At 40.5% G+C, this 18,820-nt stretch overlaps 1 protein-coding gene across 3 annotated transcripts in view; it reads right to left on the reverse strand.

Annotated features, from left to right (window-relative positions):
• The window catches only part of LOC122422330, a 240,956-nt gene that overhangs the window by 51,889 nt on the left and 170,247 nt on the right, over window positions 1-18,820 (reverse strand). The window contains exon 3 of one of the 3 annotated variants that reach the window (XM_043438798.1): window positions 1,467-1,514. The exons of the other annotated variants lie outside the window; for them this stretch is intronic. Within the exon in view, the coding sequence (XP_043294733.1) occupies window positions 1,511-1,514 (4 nt within the window). The 3' untranslated portion in view covers window positions 1,467-1,510. Of the gene's footprint in view, window positions 1-1,466; window positions 1,515-18,820 lie in introns of those variants that run through there. 3 annotated transcript variants of the gene reach the window in all.

Genomic DNA, 18,820 nt, shown 5'->3' on the forward strand with positions numbered 1-18,820 from the left:
ACCATCTTTCTAAATTCCATATATTTAACTAAATTCCATATGCACTTAACTTTTTAAAGAAAATGACACTTCGTTAGAAAGATTATCGAGGATTTCACAAACTAGCTAATTCTACAATGGCTTACCTAAGAAACAATAAGGGGAAAGAGAGACAGAACTAAGGAAAAGGGGTGAGGTGGGGAAAGATAATGTGACTGAGAGAGAAGGTCATAGGGAGCGACAAAGAGGCAGAGTGTTTAAATATGAGTGGGGAGAATAGGTGGCTATACAAAAATATAAAATTATATATGCTTAAATGGTGAGGTATAATCAGAATAACACATTTTCAAAATAGCATTAAATCTTAGTAATAACATACAAGATTAGACACATTCAAGGCAAGCTCAGGCACATTCAAGGTAGTACAGTCATAGACATAACCCTAGTAATAATTAAGGTATAATTGAAATCCATCAACACAGATCAGGGAGACCATTCCTAAAAATACCACAGTATTTGCTATTATTTTCTCCCAATCTGAGGGCTGTCTTTTCACCTTACTTATAGTTTCCTTTGTAGTGCAAAAGCTTTTAAGTTTCATTAGGTCCCATTTGTTTAGTTTTGCTTTTATTTCCAATATTCTGGGAGGTGGGTCATAGAGGATCTTGCTGTGATTTATGTCGGAGAGTGTTTTGCCTATGTTCTCCTCTAGGAGTTTTATAGTTTCTGGTCTTACATTTAGATCTTTAATCCATTTTGAGTTTATTTTTGTGTATGGTGTTAGAAAGTGTTCTAGTTTCATTCTTTTACAAGTGGTTGACCAGTTTTCCCAGCACCACTTGTTAAAGAGGTTGTCTTTTTTCCATTGTATATCCTTGCCTCCTTTGTCAAAGATAAGGTGTCCATAGGTTCGTGGATTTATCTCTGGGCTTTCTATTCTGTTCCATTGATCTATATTTCTGTCTTTGTGCCAGTACCATACTGTCTTGATGACTGTGGCTTTGTAGTAGAGTCTGAAGTCAGGCAGGTTGATTCCTCCAGTTCCATTCTTCTTTCTCAAGATTACTTTGGCTATTCGAGGTTTTTTGTATTTCCATACAAATTGTGAAACCTTTGGTCTAGTTCTGTGAAAAATACCGTTGGTAGCTTGATAGGGATTGCATTGAATCTATAGATTGCTTTGGGTAGAATAGCCATTTTGACAATATTGATTCTTCCAATCCATGAACACGGTATGTTTCTCCATCTGTTTGTGTCCTCTTTGATTTCTTTCATCAGTGTTTTATAGTTTTCTATGTATAGGTCTTTTGTTTCTTTAGGTAGATATACTCCTAAGTATTTTATTCTTTTTGTTGCAATGGTGAATGGTATTGTTTCCTTAATTTCTCTTTCTGTTTTTTCATTGTTAGTATATAGGAATGCAAGGGATTTCTGTGTGTTAATTTTATATCCTGCAACTTTACTATATTCATTGATTAGCTCTAGTAATTTTCTGGTAGAGTCTTTAGGGTTTTCTATGTAGAGGATCATGTCATCTGCAAACAGACAAAGGATTAATCTCAAAAATATACAAGCAACTCTTGCAGCTCAATTCCAGAAAAATAAATGACCCAATCAAAACATGGGCCAAAGAACTAAACAGACATTTCTCCAAAGAAGACATACAGATGGCTAACAAACACATGAAAAGATGCTCAACATCACTCATTATTAGAGAAATGCAAATCAAAACCACAATGAGGTACCATTACACGCCAGTCAGGATGGCTGCTATCCAAAAGTCTACAGGCAATAAATGCTGGAGAGGGTGTGGAGAAAAGGGAACCCTCTTACACTGTTGGTGGGAATGCAAACTAGTACAGCCGCTATGGAAAACAGTGTGGAGATTTCTTAAAAAACTGGAAATAGAACTGCCATATGACCCAGCAATCCCACTTCTGGGCATACACACTGAGGAAACCAGATCTGAAAGAGACACGTGCACCCCAATGTTCATCGCAGCACTGTTTATAATAGCCAGGACATGGAAGCAACCTAGATGCCCATCAGCAGATGAATGGATAAGGAAGCTGTGGTACATATACACCATGGAATATTACTCAGCCGTTAAAAAGAATTCATTTGAATCAGTTCTAATGAGATGGATGAAACTGGAGCCCATTATACAGAGTGAAGTAAGCCAGAAAGATAAAGAACATTACAGCATACTAACACATATATATGGAATTTAGAAAGATGGTAACGATAACCCTATATGCAAAACGGAAAAAGAGACACAGAAATACAGAACAGACTTTTGAACTCTGTGGGAGAAGGTGAGGGTGGGATATTTCAAAAGAACAGCATGTATACTGTTTATGGTGAAACAGATCACCAGCCCAGGTGGGATGCATGAGACAAGTGCTCGGGCTTGGTGCACTGGGAAGACCCAGAGGAATTGGGTGGAGAGGGAGGTGGGAGGGGGGATCGGGATGGGGAATACGTGTAAATCTATGGCTGATTCATATCAATGTATGACAAAAAATAAATAAATAAATAAATAAATAAATAAAAATTAAAAAAATAATAATAAAAATAAAAAAAAATAATTTTTTCAAAATGAAAAAAAAAATACCCAATTAAAGTTGAACAGAACATAAGAACAAAAATAAACAATAAAAAATAAAAAAAAATAAAAATACCACAGTAAATCAGACAAAAGAAAATGAATTTCTATGCTGAGTGGATGGGAGAGTCATAAATGCTTTAAGTAACTTTAAATGCCAGACTGGACAACAGTATCAAGCTTACAGTAGGTGGGGCAGGAAGCACAGCAGCATCCTCAGAACACAGCTGTCCATGGGGGTCCACGCTTGCATCAGAAGCACTGGGCTGCCTTAACTGTTCTTATACTTGGCCCTTGTGCCAGTGGGATTGCTCACTGACTGCATAAATGCTACAGGAAAAGATACAACTTCTCATGGCTTTGATGTAGCCATTTGGGTACAAGCAAGCTAATTTCACTCTAGCTGCCTTCTTTTGGTTCTCTAATCACTTATATATTAGATGGCCAAAGACAGTTTATAGCAAATTATTTCAGATTAAATGTGGCCAAGCTGACAAAATGGGAAGACCGTAAGTTCACCTCCTGCTCCCATGGGCACTCTAAAATTATAGTGATTTATAGAGCAACTAACTATGAGAACAACATGAAGGTGAATAGAAAAGCTTTTCCAGAACTAAAAAAGGAACTACAATGAAACAGGGAGGAGAAGCAGCAGAGATCTGGTATAGTCAAGATCCACATCCCCAGGTAGGTGACACAGAAATGGGAAGATACAATTGCAGAAGTTCTCCTCAAGGAGCAAATGAGCCAATCCCCATTTCAGGCTCCCCAGCCCAAGGGTCGTGGACCAAGAAGACGCACCCCTAGAATACTTGGCTTTGGAGGTCACCTGTGGTCATGTGCGGGAGAACTAGAGGGCAGTAGGAAATGGGGCTCAGCTCTTCAAGGACACTTGCAAATTCTCACACATCCAAAACCTACTCTAAGACAATGTGAAGTGTTCAGTCCATCTCCTACGTACGAACCTTCAAGTTGAAAACTTTCAAAGATGTGAATGTGCATTCTGTCAAAGTCAGGCGTGAATGAAATTGCAGCTTGCCCTCCATCTCCTATAGATGATGATCCTTCAGCTTTACCATCACCCACCTCCTCTCTCCCCTCCAGTCAGTAACTCTTCTTACCTGTTCACTTGATGCCAGGGCCTGTATGCCAGCTATTGTACTGATAGTGTGCAATATAAGACACAAGATAATGTACTGTAAGAATGTTTTATTTTTCATGTTTTTTAATGTATTATTTGTGTGAAAAGTATTGTAAACCTACTACAGCACAGTACTATATAGCTGATTGGATCAGTTGGGTACCCAGGCTAACTTCCTTGGACTTAAATTGGAACAGAACTCATTCATGCATAGGGGAATTATTGTACTATCAGTCAATTCTATGGGTCTTAGAACTTATTTGAAGCTATAATAACTGAAAATTTTCCTAAACTGGGAAAGGAAACAGACACCTAATTCCAGAAAACCAAATAAACCCAAACAGGTTCACACTATAGTTAAAAATGGGAGGGAAAAAAAAAAAGAGTATTAAAAGTGGCAAGGGAAAAGCATACAGGGGAACTCCCATAGATTGACTTTGCAGGAGAATTCTACAGAAGGCAGTGGTATCATATATTTAAAGTGAAGAAAGGAAGGAAAAACATACAACCACGAATATGCTACCCAGCAAAGCTTTCATTCAGATTTGAATCAGAAAACAAATTTTTACAGAAAAGTGAAAACTAAGACTCAAGCATGACAACACCAGCTTTATAGGAAATGACAAAAGGAATTCTCTAAGCAGAAAAGACCACGACTAGAAATATGAAAATGACTAAAGGGAAAATCTCAATGGCAAAGATGTGCTAAAGGTTGTAAATCAACCATGTATAAAGCTAGCAGGAAGGTTTAAAAGGAGAAAGTAGTAAAATCATCTATATTCATGATAAGTAGTTAAAGGATTCATATGACAGATGTAAAATATGTGAAAAACATTAAAAAAAAGTTGGTGTGTTAAAAATGCATGAATGGCTAAAAGATGATGCAGTATATATATATATATAATAAAATATCACTCACCATATAAAAGAGTGAAATCTTGCAATTTGCCATGAAGGATACTGATAATTCTTTATCTGAATTTTAATGAAGCTGTGAGTGACATACAGATCTGTAATGTTTATATAATTTTAGACAAAAAAAAAACAAATTATGCATTAAAATTTATAATACACAAATATCATCTCTCCCTCTCTCTCTCTCTCTCTCTCTCTCTCTCTCTCTCTCTCTCTCTCTCTATATATATATATATATATATATATGCAAGAAAATCAATGGCATTTTTTACTTATAAGTGAAGCAAAAGTTTAATTCTTTTATTTAAACAGGAGTCACTTTCTATATATTAAATACTATACTATTCCTTACCCTGCACTTTAAATATATATAGGAAAATAAGATGAATCTATTTTCTGAGTTGTAAATAATATATTTTTGCTTATTAGAAAATATAATTTTAATGTGAATTATAACATGTTAAACTTCCTGCAAAAGACAATGTATTTTGTTTTTAAACATATTTTTATGAAATTCAGGTACTATAAGTTTAAATCAAGAATTTCATGGTCATAAATCATGATTTCTATACAGCATAACGCATTACCATCAGTAGAAATGTTAGGGGAAGCGCACTGACTGAAACCACCCACCTGGCCATGCTCTCTAGTAACTATTTTCATGAGTTGTTTTACAACAGAAGGTCCTGGTAAGGAATATGGAACTAATAAGCCACCACTAACTGAAAGAGTTCGGGAAAGATCAAAAGGAGATACTGCCTGTCTGTCCACCTCCCAGAATCCCTCTCTAGCATCTATCTTGGCTGAGCAGTGCATGCACCACCAGGAAGGACTCTGAGTCAGAATGATTGGGCAGAGACAACCTGGAAACTAATCCCATCACCATAAAACTGGAGACTGGGAGCTACCTGGCAGAGCAATTCTCCTGGGCTATCTTACCCTGCTGCTCTCCGCCCAGGTGCCTACTTCTAATAAAGTCTCTTGCTTTGCCAGCACGTGTCTCCTCGGACAGTTCTTTTCTGAGTGTCAGACAAGAGCCTGCTCTTGAGGTCCTGGAGGAGGTCCCCCTTCCTACAACAATTGGTGACAACGAAGGGACCCCCCACCATTTTTAGTGGGGCTGACATCCAGACTGCTTGAGGTACTCCAAGACCAGCTTATCTGCTGACGGATCTGACCGAGCTGCTGCAACTAGGACCCATTTTTCCCTAGTCTGGCCAGTGTGCCCTGACCAGTTAAGGAACAAGAGAATTTTGTTGACCCCTTTTATCTCACCCCTCTTTTCAACCTATCCAATCCTAGTTTTTCCCATCCCCTGTTCCTGGATGCAGGAATCTGGTCAAAGGGTCTCAGCCTGAGCTGAGGATTGGAGACTGATCACCTCCTCTTGGCAGAGAACTTGAATTTTGGTTCTGGTAGGGCTGAGTTTCAGTTCTCCCTTCTCTGGAGGCCCAGGGAAAAGTCCTGTAATGCCTGGGTATCTGCAGGTGGCAGGAGATGTCTTTAAGGCCACCCGTTTTTCTCTTTCTCTCCCCGACTCTTAGACCACTTGTCTCTGCCCACCCCTTCTCTCTCAACCTGGCCTCTTTTTCTCTCTTTGAAGACCCAAGGTATTTCCCTTCACTCTGTCTGTCGATACTTGGACCAGAAGTTCTGGGTCTTTGTAAGAGATTTTCTGAGAGGCTATGCTCTCTGCTCCCCATCAATTGTGCTTTCTGTTCTTGGGGAGATAATTGGGCGTTAGAAGCCCTCCATCAGGTGCCCTGTTTCTATAAATTCAGCCATTTAATTGAACATTTGGCTGAGTGCTTCCACGTGGAAGTGATTGACGGGGTTTAGTATAGTCATACCTGATCTTGGGTAAAAATTAACACCCTACACATATGCTTAGGGGTTAATTTACCTTTCAGGACCAGTCCTACAGCCCCGTTGATTGTGCTTACTACTGAACATTTCCTTTGGCACATATACAATCAAGCAATTTGGGAACAAGACAGAGCTTACAATCTCTCTAGAGTCAGATATAGGAGCATCCACCCCAGTACTGGTCCCCTGGGAACGAAATATAAACTACACCACCGTTAAAATGGGAAATAAGCCTAGCTTCCCCTTAGACACCCCGCTGGGTTGTCTTTTGGCCCACTAGGAGAGACACCAATTGGAAGGGCTAAAGAAGAAAAATCTTCTCAAATACTGTACTCGATACTGGCCTACTTACTCCCTGGGAGGAGGGGAAAAGTTACCCCAGTCAGGATCACTTGGATTCAACACCATTTTACAGCCCAGTCTATACTGTAAACGCGAGGGTAAATACAAGGAGGTTCCCTATGCCCAGGCCTTTATGGCCCTCTACCAGGATTCCGAAAAAAAGAGAAAATATAAGCTTGAAAATTTTGATAAATGCTCTTTAAAGTCCTTTTGGCAAGGTCTGAAACAGAAGATCCCCTTGACCCCCCTCCACTCTGGCAGAGAGGTCACAGGGAAAGGAAGTTCAGACACACCTGGAAGTCATGAGGCTAGGCCCGGAAGTCATGGGATCTGAAGGGAAGTCACAATCGCTTCTGCTCCTCCTCCAAAGTCATGGGATCTGATGGGAAGTCACTTACAATGGCCTCTGCTCCTCCTCCACATGTCCCTTCCCCCATGGGGTTATAATCAGGAAGTAGGCTTTGTCCTCTGCAGAAGGAAAGGTCATCCTCAGACAAAATCTGCTCCTTAAGAGAAGTACCCAATAGGGATGGGGTAACTATGTGTGTTCATGTTCTATGTCTATGTAAGACATTACCCAATGTAGGGAGCAATTGGGTTCATATTCTGCTGCTGCTGCTAAGAACCCCCAAAAATTTAGGGATAAATTTGAGAGTCTTAACCTTAGCTTCTCCCTCACTTGGAGGGATATAATGGTCATCCTCACCTGGTATGATGAAGAAAAGGCTAGAACCCTAGATCAGGCTAGAAAAGTGGCTGTTGAAAGACAGTGGGTGAATGTCAGTCTGGCCCCTGCTGAAGAGGCAATCCCCTCTATAGAGCCAGACTGGGATCCAAATACAAGGGCAGGAAAGGAATCCTTAAGACACCTCACTATTTGCCTACTACAGGGAATGACCTGAGGTGTCCAAAAAGTCGTTAATTATAATAAGATAAAAGAGGTTACAAAGGGATAGAATGAAAATTCAGCTCTTTTTTTGGGAAGACTCACAGAGGCCTTTAAAAACTTTACCCAGGCAGATCTAAAAAGTATGGAAGGAAGTGCCCTGTTGACCCATTCCTTCATAACCCAGGCATAAGGAGGAAATTACAAAACCTAGGAAAAGGACCAGAGACCCCAATCTCCGATCTGGTGGAGGAGGCAAATTGGGTGCTTTTGAACAGGGACCAGGAGGAGGAAGCCAAAAGGGATCAAAAGGAAGCCTGAAAGATGGGAGAATAAAGAGGCAGACCCAGGCCTTGGCCCAACAACAGGCTAAAATCCTGGCCTTGATTCATCCTGCCACTATGTGAGCATCATGGGGAGAGCAATGAAGCAAAAAGGATCTTAAAAATCCATCGCGGCTGAGATGCACCCAGTGTGCCTACTGCAGCGAGGATGCGCTTTGGAAAAGGGAATGTCCATATCGCCCTAAGGGAAGGCATATGGAGATCCCTACACCTGCTCCCTCTGAGTCAGTCCTGGGCGACCAGGACTGACAGTGTCCAGCGGCTGGAGAAACCCCCGAGATTGGTGAGATCCAGATCACTCCTCTCGACCACTGGGTGACTCTACAATTAGAAGGAAAAGATGTGAACTTTCTTTTAGTCATGGGGGCTGCCCTCTCTGTTCTTCCTTTCCAATTAGGACCTTTAGACTCCCAGACTAAAATGGTGATGGGGTAGATGGAAAACCCCAAAGCCGAAATGTTACTAAGCCCCTCCATTGTAAGGTGGGCAATTGACAAGGAGCCCACCTATTATACATCCCTGGTTGCCCTGCTCCCCTAGTGGGGAAAGACCTTCTTTGCCACCTCCAGACCAGAATGACTTGGGGACAGCTAGAAGTCGATAATTTCTTTTTCCTAGTGTCTGAATATTTGCAGTCAGATGTAGAAAAGGAGGAATCCATCCCTTTCTTAGATGAGGTCAGTCCCCAGGCATGAGATGTCTCAAGCCCTGGTCTAGCCATAAATGTTCCACCAGTGAAGATTCTTCTGAGGTCAAATGCTCCCTACCCCTGGAAAAGGCAATATCCATTAAAATCAGAAGCACTTGAGGGCCTTAGACCATTAGTTAACAAATACCAAGATACTGGAATTCTAATCACCTGTGAGTCTCCCTGCAATACTCCAATCTTGTCTGTTAAAAAACCAGATGGATCTTATCAATTCATCCAGGATCTAAGAGCTGTTGATGGAGCTGTGGTTCCCATCCACCCTATAGTCCCAAACCCGTATACCCTACTATACCCAAGTCCCAGGAAATGCTAAGGACTTCTCAGTCTTGGACCATAAGGATGCTTTCTTTTGCATTCCTCTCCATCCTGAATCCCACAAACTCTTTGCCTTTGAGTGGTGGGACCTGGGAACAAGGCAGACCATATGAGTTTGCTGGACTCTACTTACCACAAGGGTTTAGGGACAGCCCTCATATTTTTGGGACTTCCTTGGGGCAAGAACTAAGGGAATTAACTTTAACAAACAGTAATCTAATACAGTATGTGGATGACTTGCTCAAAGCTAGTCCAGATTTTACCAGCTCTCAAATGGATACTATTAAAACTCTAAATTTCCTGTATGGAAAGGGTCATCAAGTATCGCCCAAGAAAGCTCAGATTAGCTTAACCCAAGTAAAATACCTTGGATTTATAATTATGGAAGGAAAAAGAATGCTCAACTCCCAGAGGAAATCCCTTATCTTAAACACCCTGTACCCCCAAACAAAAAAACAGCTTAGGGGATTTTTAAGAATGATTGGATTTTGCAGGATCTGGATTCCTAATTATGGCAATCTGACCCAACCCCTATATGAAAAGTTAAGGGGTAAAGAGGAAGAGCCACTTGACTGGGATGAGACCTGCAAGGTTGCCTTTAATGCCCTAAAAGAGTCTATCACTACAGCCCCAGCTTTAGGTCTCCCAAACCTGGAAAAGCCTTTCAGGGTTTATGTTTCTTAAAGGACAGGAACTGCTCTTGGGATGTTAGGACAAATGATGGGGCGTGTATTACAACCCCTGAATTACCTCTCAAAACAACTAGATGAGGTGGCCAGAGGGTGGCCCACTTGCCTCCGGGCAGTAGCGGCCACCACTCTTATGGTTAAAGAGGCATCTAAGCCTAGCCTGGGTCAGCCACCACAGTATATATGCCTCACCAGCTGCAAGAAGTCTTGGAAACTAAAGGGGAGAGGTGGATGACAGGGGGAAGCATCATCCAATACGAAGCCCTCCTCCTTGACACTCCAGAAATAAAGTTGAGGGTCTGTCTGACTTTAAATCCAGCCACCTAATGGCCAGATCCCCCTACTTACACTTTAGATCACCAATGCATGCACATCATAGATGAGTTATACTTATTCTCGCCTGGACCTATCAGAGACACCTTTATCTGACCCAGAGGAAGAATAGTACACAGATGGCAGTAGTTTTGCAGAAAAAGGAGAGAAGAAAGCAGGGTATGCTGTAGTGAGCCTAGAAGAAACTAAGGAAAGTGGGTCTCTTTCCTCAGACACCTCAGCCCAGAAAGCTGAACTTTTTGCCCTGACAAGAGCTTTGGAATTAGAGGAAGGAAAGAGGATTAATGCATATATGAACTCTAAGTATGCTTTCTTCATCCTGCATGCCCATGCAGCAATTTGGAAGGAAAGAGGGATGCTCAGTGCTCAAAGCTCTCCTTTTAAACACAAAGAGCTCATCTCAGCCTCCTGGAGGCAGTCAAACTTCCTGCTAAATTAGCTGTCATCCACTGCAAGGGTCACCAAAAGGGGCAAGAAGAGGAGGCCCAGGGAAATAGGAAAGCTGATCAGGAGGCAAAAGGAGCTGCTAGGGGAGCTAACCCTGTCACTGCTATCTGCCCCCCTTTCCCCAAGGAAACCCTGACTCCAGATTATACCCCAGAGGAACATTCCCAATATGCTGAACAAGGCTGGGAGATTGGGTCACATGGGTGGTTTCAGACTGATCAGCCCCAAATAACACTCCCTGACTCTCAGGTTTGGAAAATTACTATATCCTTACATAAAAGTACCCATTTTGGAAGAGATAATCTGAAAACCTTGCTCAAGCCTATTCTCTACCATCCCCAGTTGGCTAAGGTTATTAGATCACACAGAATTGTGATACCTGTCTAAGAAATAATCCCAAAACCAGACCCTTGCCACCTTCTCTAATTAAGCCTGTCCAAGGATCATACCCAGGAGAAGAATGACAGGTGGATTTTACAGCCATGCCAAAGACCCAAGGGTTTTCTTATTTGCTAGTCTTTATTGACACGTTCACAGGATGGATTGAAGCATTCCTTAATAGGAGAGAAAAAGCTACAGAAGTCTGTAAAGCTCCGCTGAAGGAGATGGTACCTAGGTTTGGGCTGCCTTGATCACCAGAGTGACAATGGGCCCTCATTTACAGCCACAATATCCCAGAACCTGGCCACATGCTTAAGAATCAAATACAGCCTCCACTCATCCTGGCAGCCTCAAGCCTCAGGAAAGGTAGAGAGAGTCAACCAGACTCTTAAAAGGGTTCTGGCCAAACTATGTCAAGAAACACATAATAAGTGGATCCATATGCTACCCATAGCCCTCATGAGGGTACGGGCAGCTCCCACGTGGCCACTGTTATTAAACCTTTATGAAATGATGTATGGACGTACATTCTTAACTTCTGATTTGTTTTTTGATGAGGACACGAATACACTCCTAAAACATATAATTGACCTGGGAAGGTTTCAACAAGAATTCCAACAATGTGGAGAACAGATCCTCCCTAGACCACAGGAAGACTTGAAAAATCCCCAAGTAGAGTCGGGGGACCAAGTATTAGTAAAGACCTAGCAAGAAAAAGGGAGTCCAAGCCAGCTGTCTGAGAAATGGACAGGGCCATATAAGGTTGTCCTAGTAACCTCAACTGCTGTAAAAATGAAGGGTCTATCTGCCTGGGTCCACAATTCTAGAATAAAACTCTATGGGCTACAGGAGGGGGAGACGGGGACTGAGACTCCAAAACCAGAGGACAACTATTTCTGTGAACCTATTGAAGACCTCAGACTCTTGTTCAGGTGGAGCCCCATCAAATCTCCCTCAGATAAGTAAAATGCATCCTATGATGTTCCTCCTCTTCCTAATCATGTCTCCCTGTATGGCTATTAATCTCTCCCTGAACGATGCATATATGCTTGCAAACCACACTGCTTCTTGATTCAGCCTAACCAGCCCTTGCTGGATCTGCATTAATGGCAGAAGTTGGGGGTATGTCTAACCTATCCCAGGGTATCAGTGGCCCACCCTTCCAGCCCATCCACATGCTGTCACCCAGTGCACCCCATCTGGTCACAGTATGGCCTTTTGGGAAAAAGGGGGGGAAAACTTCATGCCTTGGTATCAACAACAACTGTCTATATTTACTCCCATGATAACATCTGCAATCCCACCTGAGCCCTTAATTTCTCTCTTGACTAACATTCCCCAAGTGACCTTCCCTATCTGTCTAAAAAGCGACTCCCTAACAGGGGCATCAGTGGGAAATCTGGACAACTCATGATGTGGGGTAACCCTCACTGTTGAAACTGATGGAGAAAACCGGGATCTAGAAACTTCTCTAGGGTATTACGATTTAGCCCAAAGTCTGGGAACTAGAAGTTCTGGCAGAACTGACACTACCTATCCCCAAGTGTGAGGCTCTCCTCGTATGCTATTAACCAGTCTCAAAAATCACCAAAAAACCACACCCATTCATCCTAGTTTCTAAACTAGGCAGACAACTCTGACCCCTGTTATTCCCTTGTAGGAGTACCCACCCCTGAAAACCTAACCCTATTGTGGGAGCCTAAATGAAATCAAAACCAAAAATCAAAAATCAAAAAAATGAAGACAAAACCCAGGATGCCTCACAACACTTGAATCCCTAAATGCCCTCACTGCTGCCAGTTTTGCAGCAAGTGGTGTGACAGTCTCCTCCCAGCTACTAAAAGACTGTCCCTGTTCCATTATGCCATGTTCAGTTGTAAGGCAGATGGAAATCCTGCTCCTCTTTGGCAAACCCGTTTTGCTGCCCAGCTTAAACCCAGTCATGGTGTCTATTTCATATGTGGGGATGAAGCTTATTTATCCCTACCACCTTTTTGGTCAGGAACTTGCTCCCTAGGGTAGGTCATGCCCCACATAGATCTGGCCTGGAATAATACCTCCTTGCCTTTACTAGTATACACCCACCAGAGGATACATCATGCGGTAGTACTTACCCCTCTTTTCCTGGCATTAGGACTGACTACTGGTTTTACAGGAGCTGCCATGGGGGGAACTTCTTTACATAAATTTCAGCAGCTTTCTACCGACACATAGAAAAAATGGCGAGGACCCTCCAACGCTTACAAACCCAGTTAGACTTCCTAGCTGCAATAGTCCTACAAAATCGTTGGGCCCCAGAGTTACTGACTGCAGGACAAGGGGGCACTTGCCTCTATCTAAAGGATGAATGCTGCTTTTATTATAACCAGTCGGGGCAGGTCCAAGAAGATATCAAGGGGCTTTTGGAACAGGCCACAAAGATCCAGGATTTGAGTTCAACAGATGTATGGAGTTCTCCTTCCATCCCTTCTTGGCTCCTACTGGTTATGGGTCCAGTGATAACTATCTTATTAGGCCTCCTATTTGGCCCCTGTATCCTCCAACTCCTTACAATGTTTATCTCCAGCAGACTCCAGCAGTTCCAAGCCAAATTGATGTTACTACAAGGGTGGAAGCTGGTTTCAGATGTAGAACACCCCAACTTAGATCAGGTAGAAAGAGACTTCTGCTCTGCTAGGCAAGCCTACACCCATGCACAGCAGGAAGAAGTTACAGAAGAAAGAGACCTCCACCCCAATTCCCAAGAAGTATCTTGAGTATGAAGTCTCTCAGCAGGGAGTTGTTAGGGGAAGCACACAGACTGAAACCGCCCACCTGGTTTCCATGAGTTGTTTTATGACAGGAGGTCCTGGTAAGGAATATGGGACTAATCAGCGACCACCAACCAGAAGAGTTCAGGAAAGGTCAAAAGGAAATGCCACGTGTCCATCCACCTCCCAGAATCCCTCTCGCTAGCATCCATCTTGGCTGAGCGATGCATGCGCCACCAGGAAGGACTCTGAGTCAGATTGATTGGTCAAAGACCACCCGGAAACTAATCCCATCACCATAAAACTGGAGACTGAGAGCCACGTGGCAGAGCAGTTCTCCTGGGTCCCCTTATGTTACTGCTCTCTGCCCGGGTGCCTACTTCCAATAAAGTCTCTTGCTTTGTCGGCACATGTGTCCTCGGACAATTCTTTCCCGAGTGTTAGACAAGAGCCTGCTCTTGGGGCCCTGGAGGGCACCCCCACCTTCCTACAATAGAAATATAACTATTAAAAGACAGTAGAGAAGTGAAAACTATTATATATTTTCTCCATTCTAATGGATTAGAAGTGTTTCTAAGAAGAAACCACTGAGCTTCAAATTATCCTTAAAATGCCTGATTCAGTGCTTAAAAATTAAACTGTATTTGGGGTATTTTCAAAATTGTAAAAAAGAACAGTAGTACAATAAACTCCTTTATCTTCTACACCGATCCACAACTTTTTAACATTTTTCTACTCTGCTTTACCATTTTATACATCTGTCTGCTTTCTCTCTCATACATGGGCACTCATATATGTATATAATTATATATTTTCTTTCTCCTGTTTTATATTCTAAATAGATACATCAAAAATAATATGACTAGATCAAGATGAACTATAAAAAGTTTAAGTAACTTACAGCATTCAAGAAACAGTGATAACAAAAGAAGATATAAAATAAGAGAAAATATTGCAATTGAAAGAAAATATTGAAATATTTCAAAATTTTGAAAAGTACTAACATATCAATGATGATATTAAATGTAAATTGTATCGATCAAAAAAAGTGATTGGCAGAGTAACCGTATTAACATGACCAACCATATGCTGCTTATTCTCACTTCAAAAGCAGTACATAGGTGGCTTTAAAGTAGAGAAAAAAAGATATGTGTTTGCAGCAAACAACAGGGCCTAAAGTACATGGAGAAAAACCTGATAGAACTGAAAAGAGAATAGGAGTTTTGACAACGCTTACCTCAACAGCTGATAGAAATATCAGATATTACATTTAAAATAAATAACTGAGACGAAATGGAACAATTCCTCAAATACAAAGTACGTAATTCAATTAAGATGAAAATGAAGAATTGAAATGACCCTATGACCATCCAAGAAGTTGAATTTGTAATTTAAATTTATCTTCATCCAAAAATATCTTATATGCCAGAGTATTCAAACGTAATCTAAATATTCTGTATCCTGACTATATCAATGTCAATATCCTGTAACAATGTACTGTAATTTTGCAATGTGTGACCATTAGGAGAAAGTGAATAAAAGATACATGTGACGAATTAAATTTTAACTTCAAGTGGATAAACAATTATTTTTTTTTTAAATTACAAACTAAATGAAACTCAAAGTTCACTTCTTCAGTCACAGTATCTGTATTTCAAGCACTTAATAGCCACATATATGCTACTTAGAGCTGCCATAATCAACTATCAAAAATTCTCTTAGAGGTAAAGAGTTGTACTATTGAACCGGTGTATTTTTAGATCTAATAAAAGCCTTTTTTAACTTCCATTTTAGTCAGTGGAAGTTTACAGTTAATGAAGTGTTGTCATTAAGTGAAAATTCTTAAAACTATAAGTTCCCTTCATTTTAATCTAGGACATATGATTCCTGAACTCTCACAGAAATTTTCTATTATATTAACCTTATTAACTTTTGCTTCACCAGGCATATAATTTTCAATCCATTAATCAATTAAGCAAATAGGCAGTTAATACATTTTCTAAAACACTTATTTAAAATACTAACAACAGAGTATTAAAAAGCTAAATTTTATGAGCAGTGGTAAAAATATACTTTATTTACATGGATAAAGAATCAAATATTTACAGTGCTCTCATGCATCAGTTATTTTATATAGTTTTTAAATTCTTGTGTGTAAGTTAACTAAAGCCAACAGTTTAATTTCATATAAAAATGTGAAAGCTCAATTTCAGAGACATCAAATAAGATATACAAACTGACTGATTAATAAAATGCAATATTTTCTTCAAATAAAAACAAAAGTATAAATAGTTCAAGTATGTTTAGAAATATTGGGAATTTTTGAAGTAAAAGCAGTCTCCATTATTTTCAGATTTTAAAAATAAATATTTTCCAAATTGTTTTATATTCCTAGTTAATTTAGTTTAAACCTAGGCTGAATAGTTTTCACCATTAGTTGATTACATTTTGAAAGTTCATAATGAAAAGCCAGACCACCTGATCTTCCTCTTGAGCAATCTGTATGCAGATCAGGAAGAAACGGTTAGAACTGGTCATGGAAAAAAAAAAAAAAAACTGGTCATGGAACAACAGACTGGTTCCAAATAGGAAAAGGAGTACGTCAAGGCTGTATATTGTCACCCTGCTTATTTAACTTATATGCAGAGTACGTCATGAGAAATGCTGGGCTGGAGGAAGCACAAGCTGGAATCAAGATTGCCAGGAGAAATATCAATAATCTCAGATACACAGATGACACCACCCTTTGGCAGAAAGTGAAGAAGAACTAAAGAGCCTCTTGATGAAAGTGAAAGAGGAGAGTGAAAAAGTTGGCTTAAAGCTCAACATTCAGAAAACTAAGATCATGGCATCTGGGACCATCACTTCATGGCAAATAGATGGGGAAACAGTGGCAACAGTGGCTGACTTTACTTTGGGGGCTCCAAAATCACTGCAGATGGTGACTGCAGCCATGAAATTAAAAGACGCTTACTCCTTGGAAGGAGTCATGACCAACCTAGACAGCATATTAAAAAGCAGAGACATTACTTTGTCAACAAAGGTCCATCTAGTCAAGGCTATAGTTTTTCCAGTAGTCATGTATGGATGTGAGAGGTGGACTATAAAGAAAGCTGAGTGCCAAAAAATTGATGCTTTTGAACTGTGGTGTTGGAAAAGACTTGAGAGTCCCTTGGACTGCAAGGAGATCTAACCGGTCCATCCTAAAGGAAATCGGTCCTGAATATTCATTGGAAGGACTGATGTTGAAGCTGAAACTCCAATACTTTGGCCACCTGATGCGAAGAGCTGAATCATTTGAAAAGACCCTGATGCTGGGAAAGACTGAAGGCAGGAGAAGAAGGGGACAACAGAGGATGAGATGATTTGATGGCACCACCGACCCAATGGACATGAGTTTGGGTATACTCCGGGAATTGGTGATGGACAGGGAGGCCTGGCGTGCTGTGGTCCATGGGGTTGCAAAGGTCGGGCACGACTGAGCGACTGAACTGAACTGAACTGAATGAAAAGCTAAGGAGGTTTTAGGGATTTGGAATGTATACATATATATAAGGCTTCCCTTGTGGCTCAGCTGGTAAAGAATCTGCCTACAATCCAGGAGACCTGGGTTCTATCCCTGGGCTGGAAAGATCCCCTGGAGAAGGGAAAGGCTACCCACTCCTGTATTCTGGCCTAGAGCATTCCAGCTACTTTCGCTTTTACATTTTATATATATATACACACACACACACATATATATATATATATATTATCCATTGTGCTTAATCACTCAGTCGTGTCTGACTCTTTGTGACCCCATGGACTCTAATCATGGGGATTCTTCAGGCAAGAATACTGGAATGGGTTACCATGCCCTCCTCCAGGGGATCTTCCCAACCCAGGGATTGAACCCAGGTCTCCCACATTGCGGATGGATTCTTTATCATCTGAGCCACCAGGGAAGCCCTTAAATATAAGATATTAAATTTAAGATATTATATTTTAAAATATTTGATATCTTAAATATAAGATGTTATCCTTACACATTTGGTCCATGGACATTATCTAAATATAATTTTTCTTGCAACTAACAAATTTTACTATTCAATTTTTGATTTAAAACTGTCTTTCTCCCTTGAGTTGCAGCTCCTTTGTCACTTAGCTGTAAAGTCAATTTCATCCTGCTGTTCCTTTCACCTTTGCTTATGGGCACAGGTTGCCCAGGAAATGGGCATTAACATCAAAATGAAGTAGGAGGAACTACTATGCCTTGGGGCTTAGAGTCACCACAGTGTTAGAGTTGGTTTGAGCTAACATTTATAACCTGAAAAAAACAATATTTTGCTTTCACAAAAGAGTGTCTAAAATAGATAATACCTAAAAGTATAAAAAGTTTTCTGGCAGGAGATGTTACATGGAATTAGACTGATTTATAAAATGTTCAGTAATTTCCTGTTACATTGGCTATGTTTACACTAGAACTAGAAAAATTTCAAGTTAATAATTTAGACATTTTCTTTTCCCCAGGAAATATTTAAAACATTTTTTAAATAACATGCTTCACTTTCTTACAGTTCAACAAAGAGTCAAAACACTTATATATTATGAAATATTTTTGTCCTCTCAAGACTAGGCCTCTGACATTATATATGGAAATAAATTTTTAAGAAAATGTAGACTTAATTTTTTTTCCAATTTTTTGTTTTAAAGAACATGCATTTGCATTTAATCTAGCATGGTTTGGGTTACATGTAGCAGAAAATTACTCTGGCTCATACAATAAAGAAGGTTAACTGGCAGACTTAATTGAAAAAGTCTACATGTTAAAGAGATGGCTGCTGATGTTCAGTCAGTCAAAGCTTCAATTCTTTTTTCCTCAACTCCCTCAGCTCTGTCCCCCAACCTTCCCTTGCATCCTCAGTCTTAGTCCAGCAGTAAAATGATTGCAGCTTTTCAAATAAACATGACATTATCAAGAGAAAAAGCTTTCTCTTGCAGAAACAACATCTTAATAGAAAATAAAGAATCCAAATCTCCCTAGAATACTTCTCGTATCTCAGCGACCTGAACTGGACACAAAATTTTCCAGAAATAGCTTCCTGTTCAGTATAATGCTGTTCTCTAGTTATCTTCATT

Source organism: Cervus canadensis, chromosome 19 (genome assembly GCF_019320065.1).
Source record: "Cervus canadensis isolate Bull #8, Minnesota chromosome 19, ASM1932006v1, whole genome shotgun sequence".
NCBI lineage: Eukaryota > Metazoa > Chordata > Mammalia > Artiodactyla > Cervidae > Cervus > Cervus canadensis.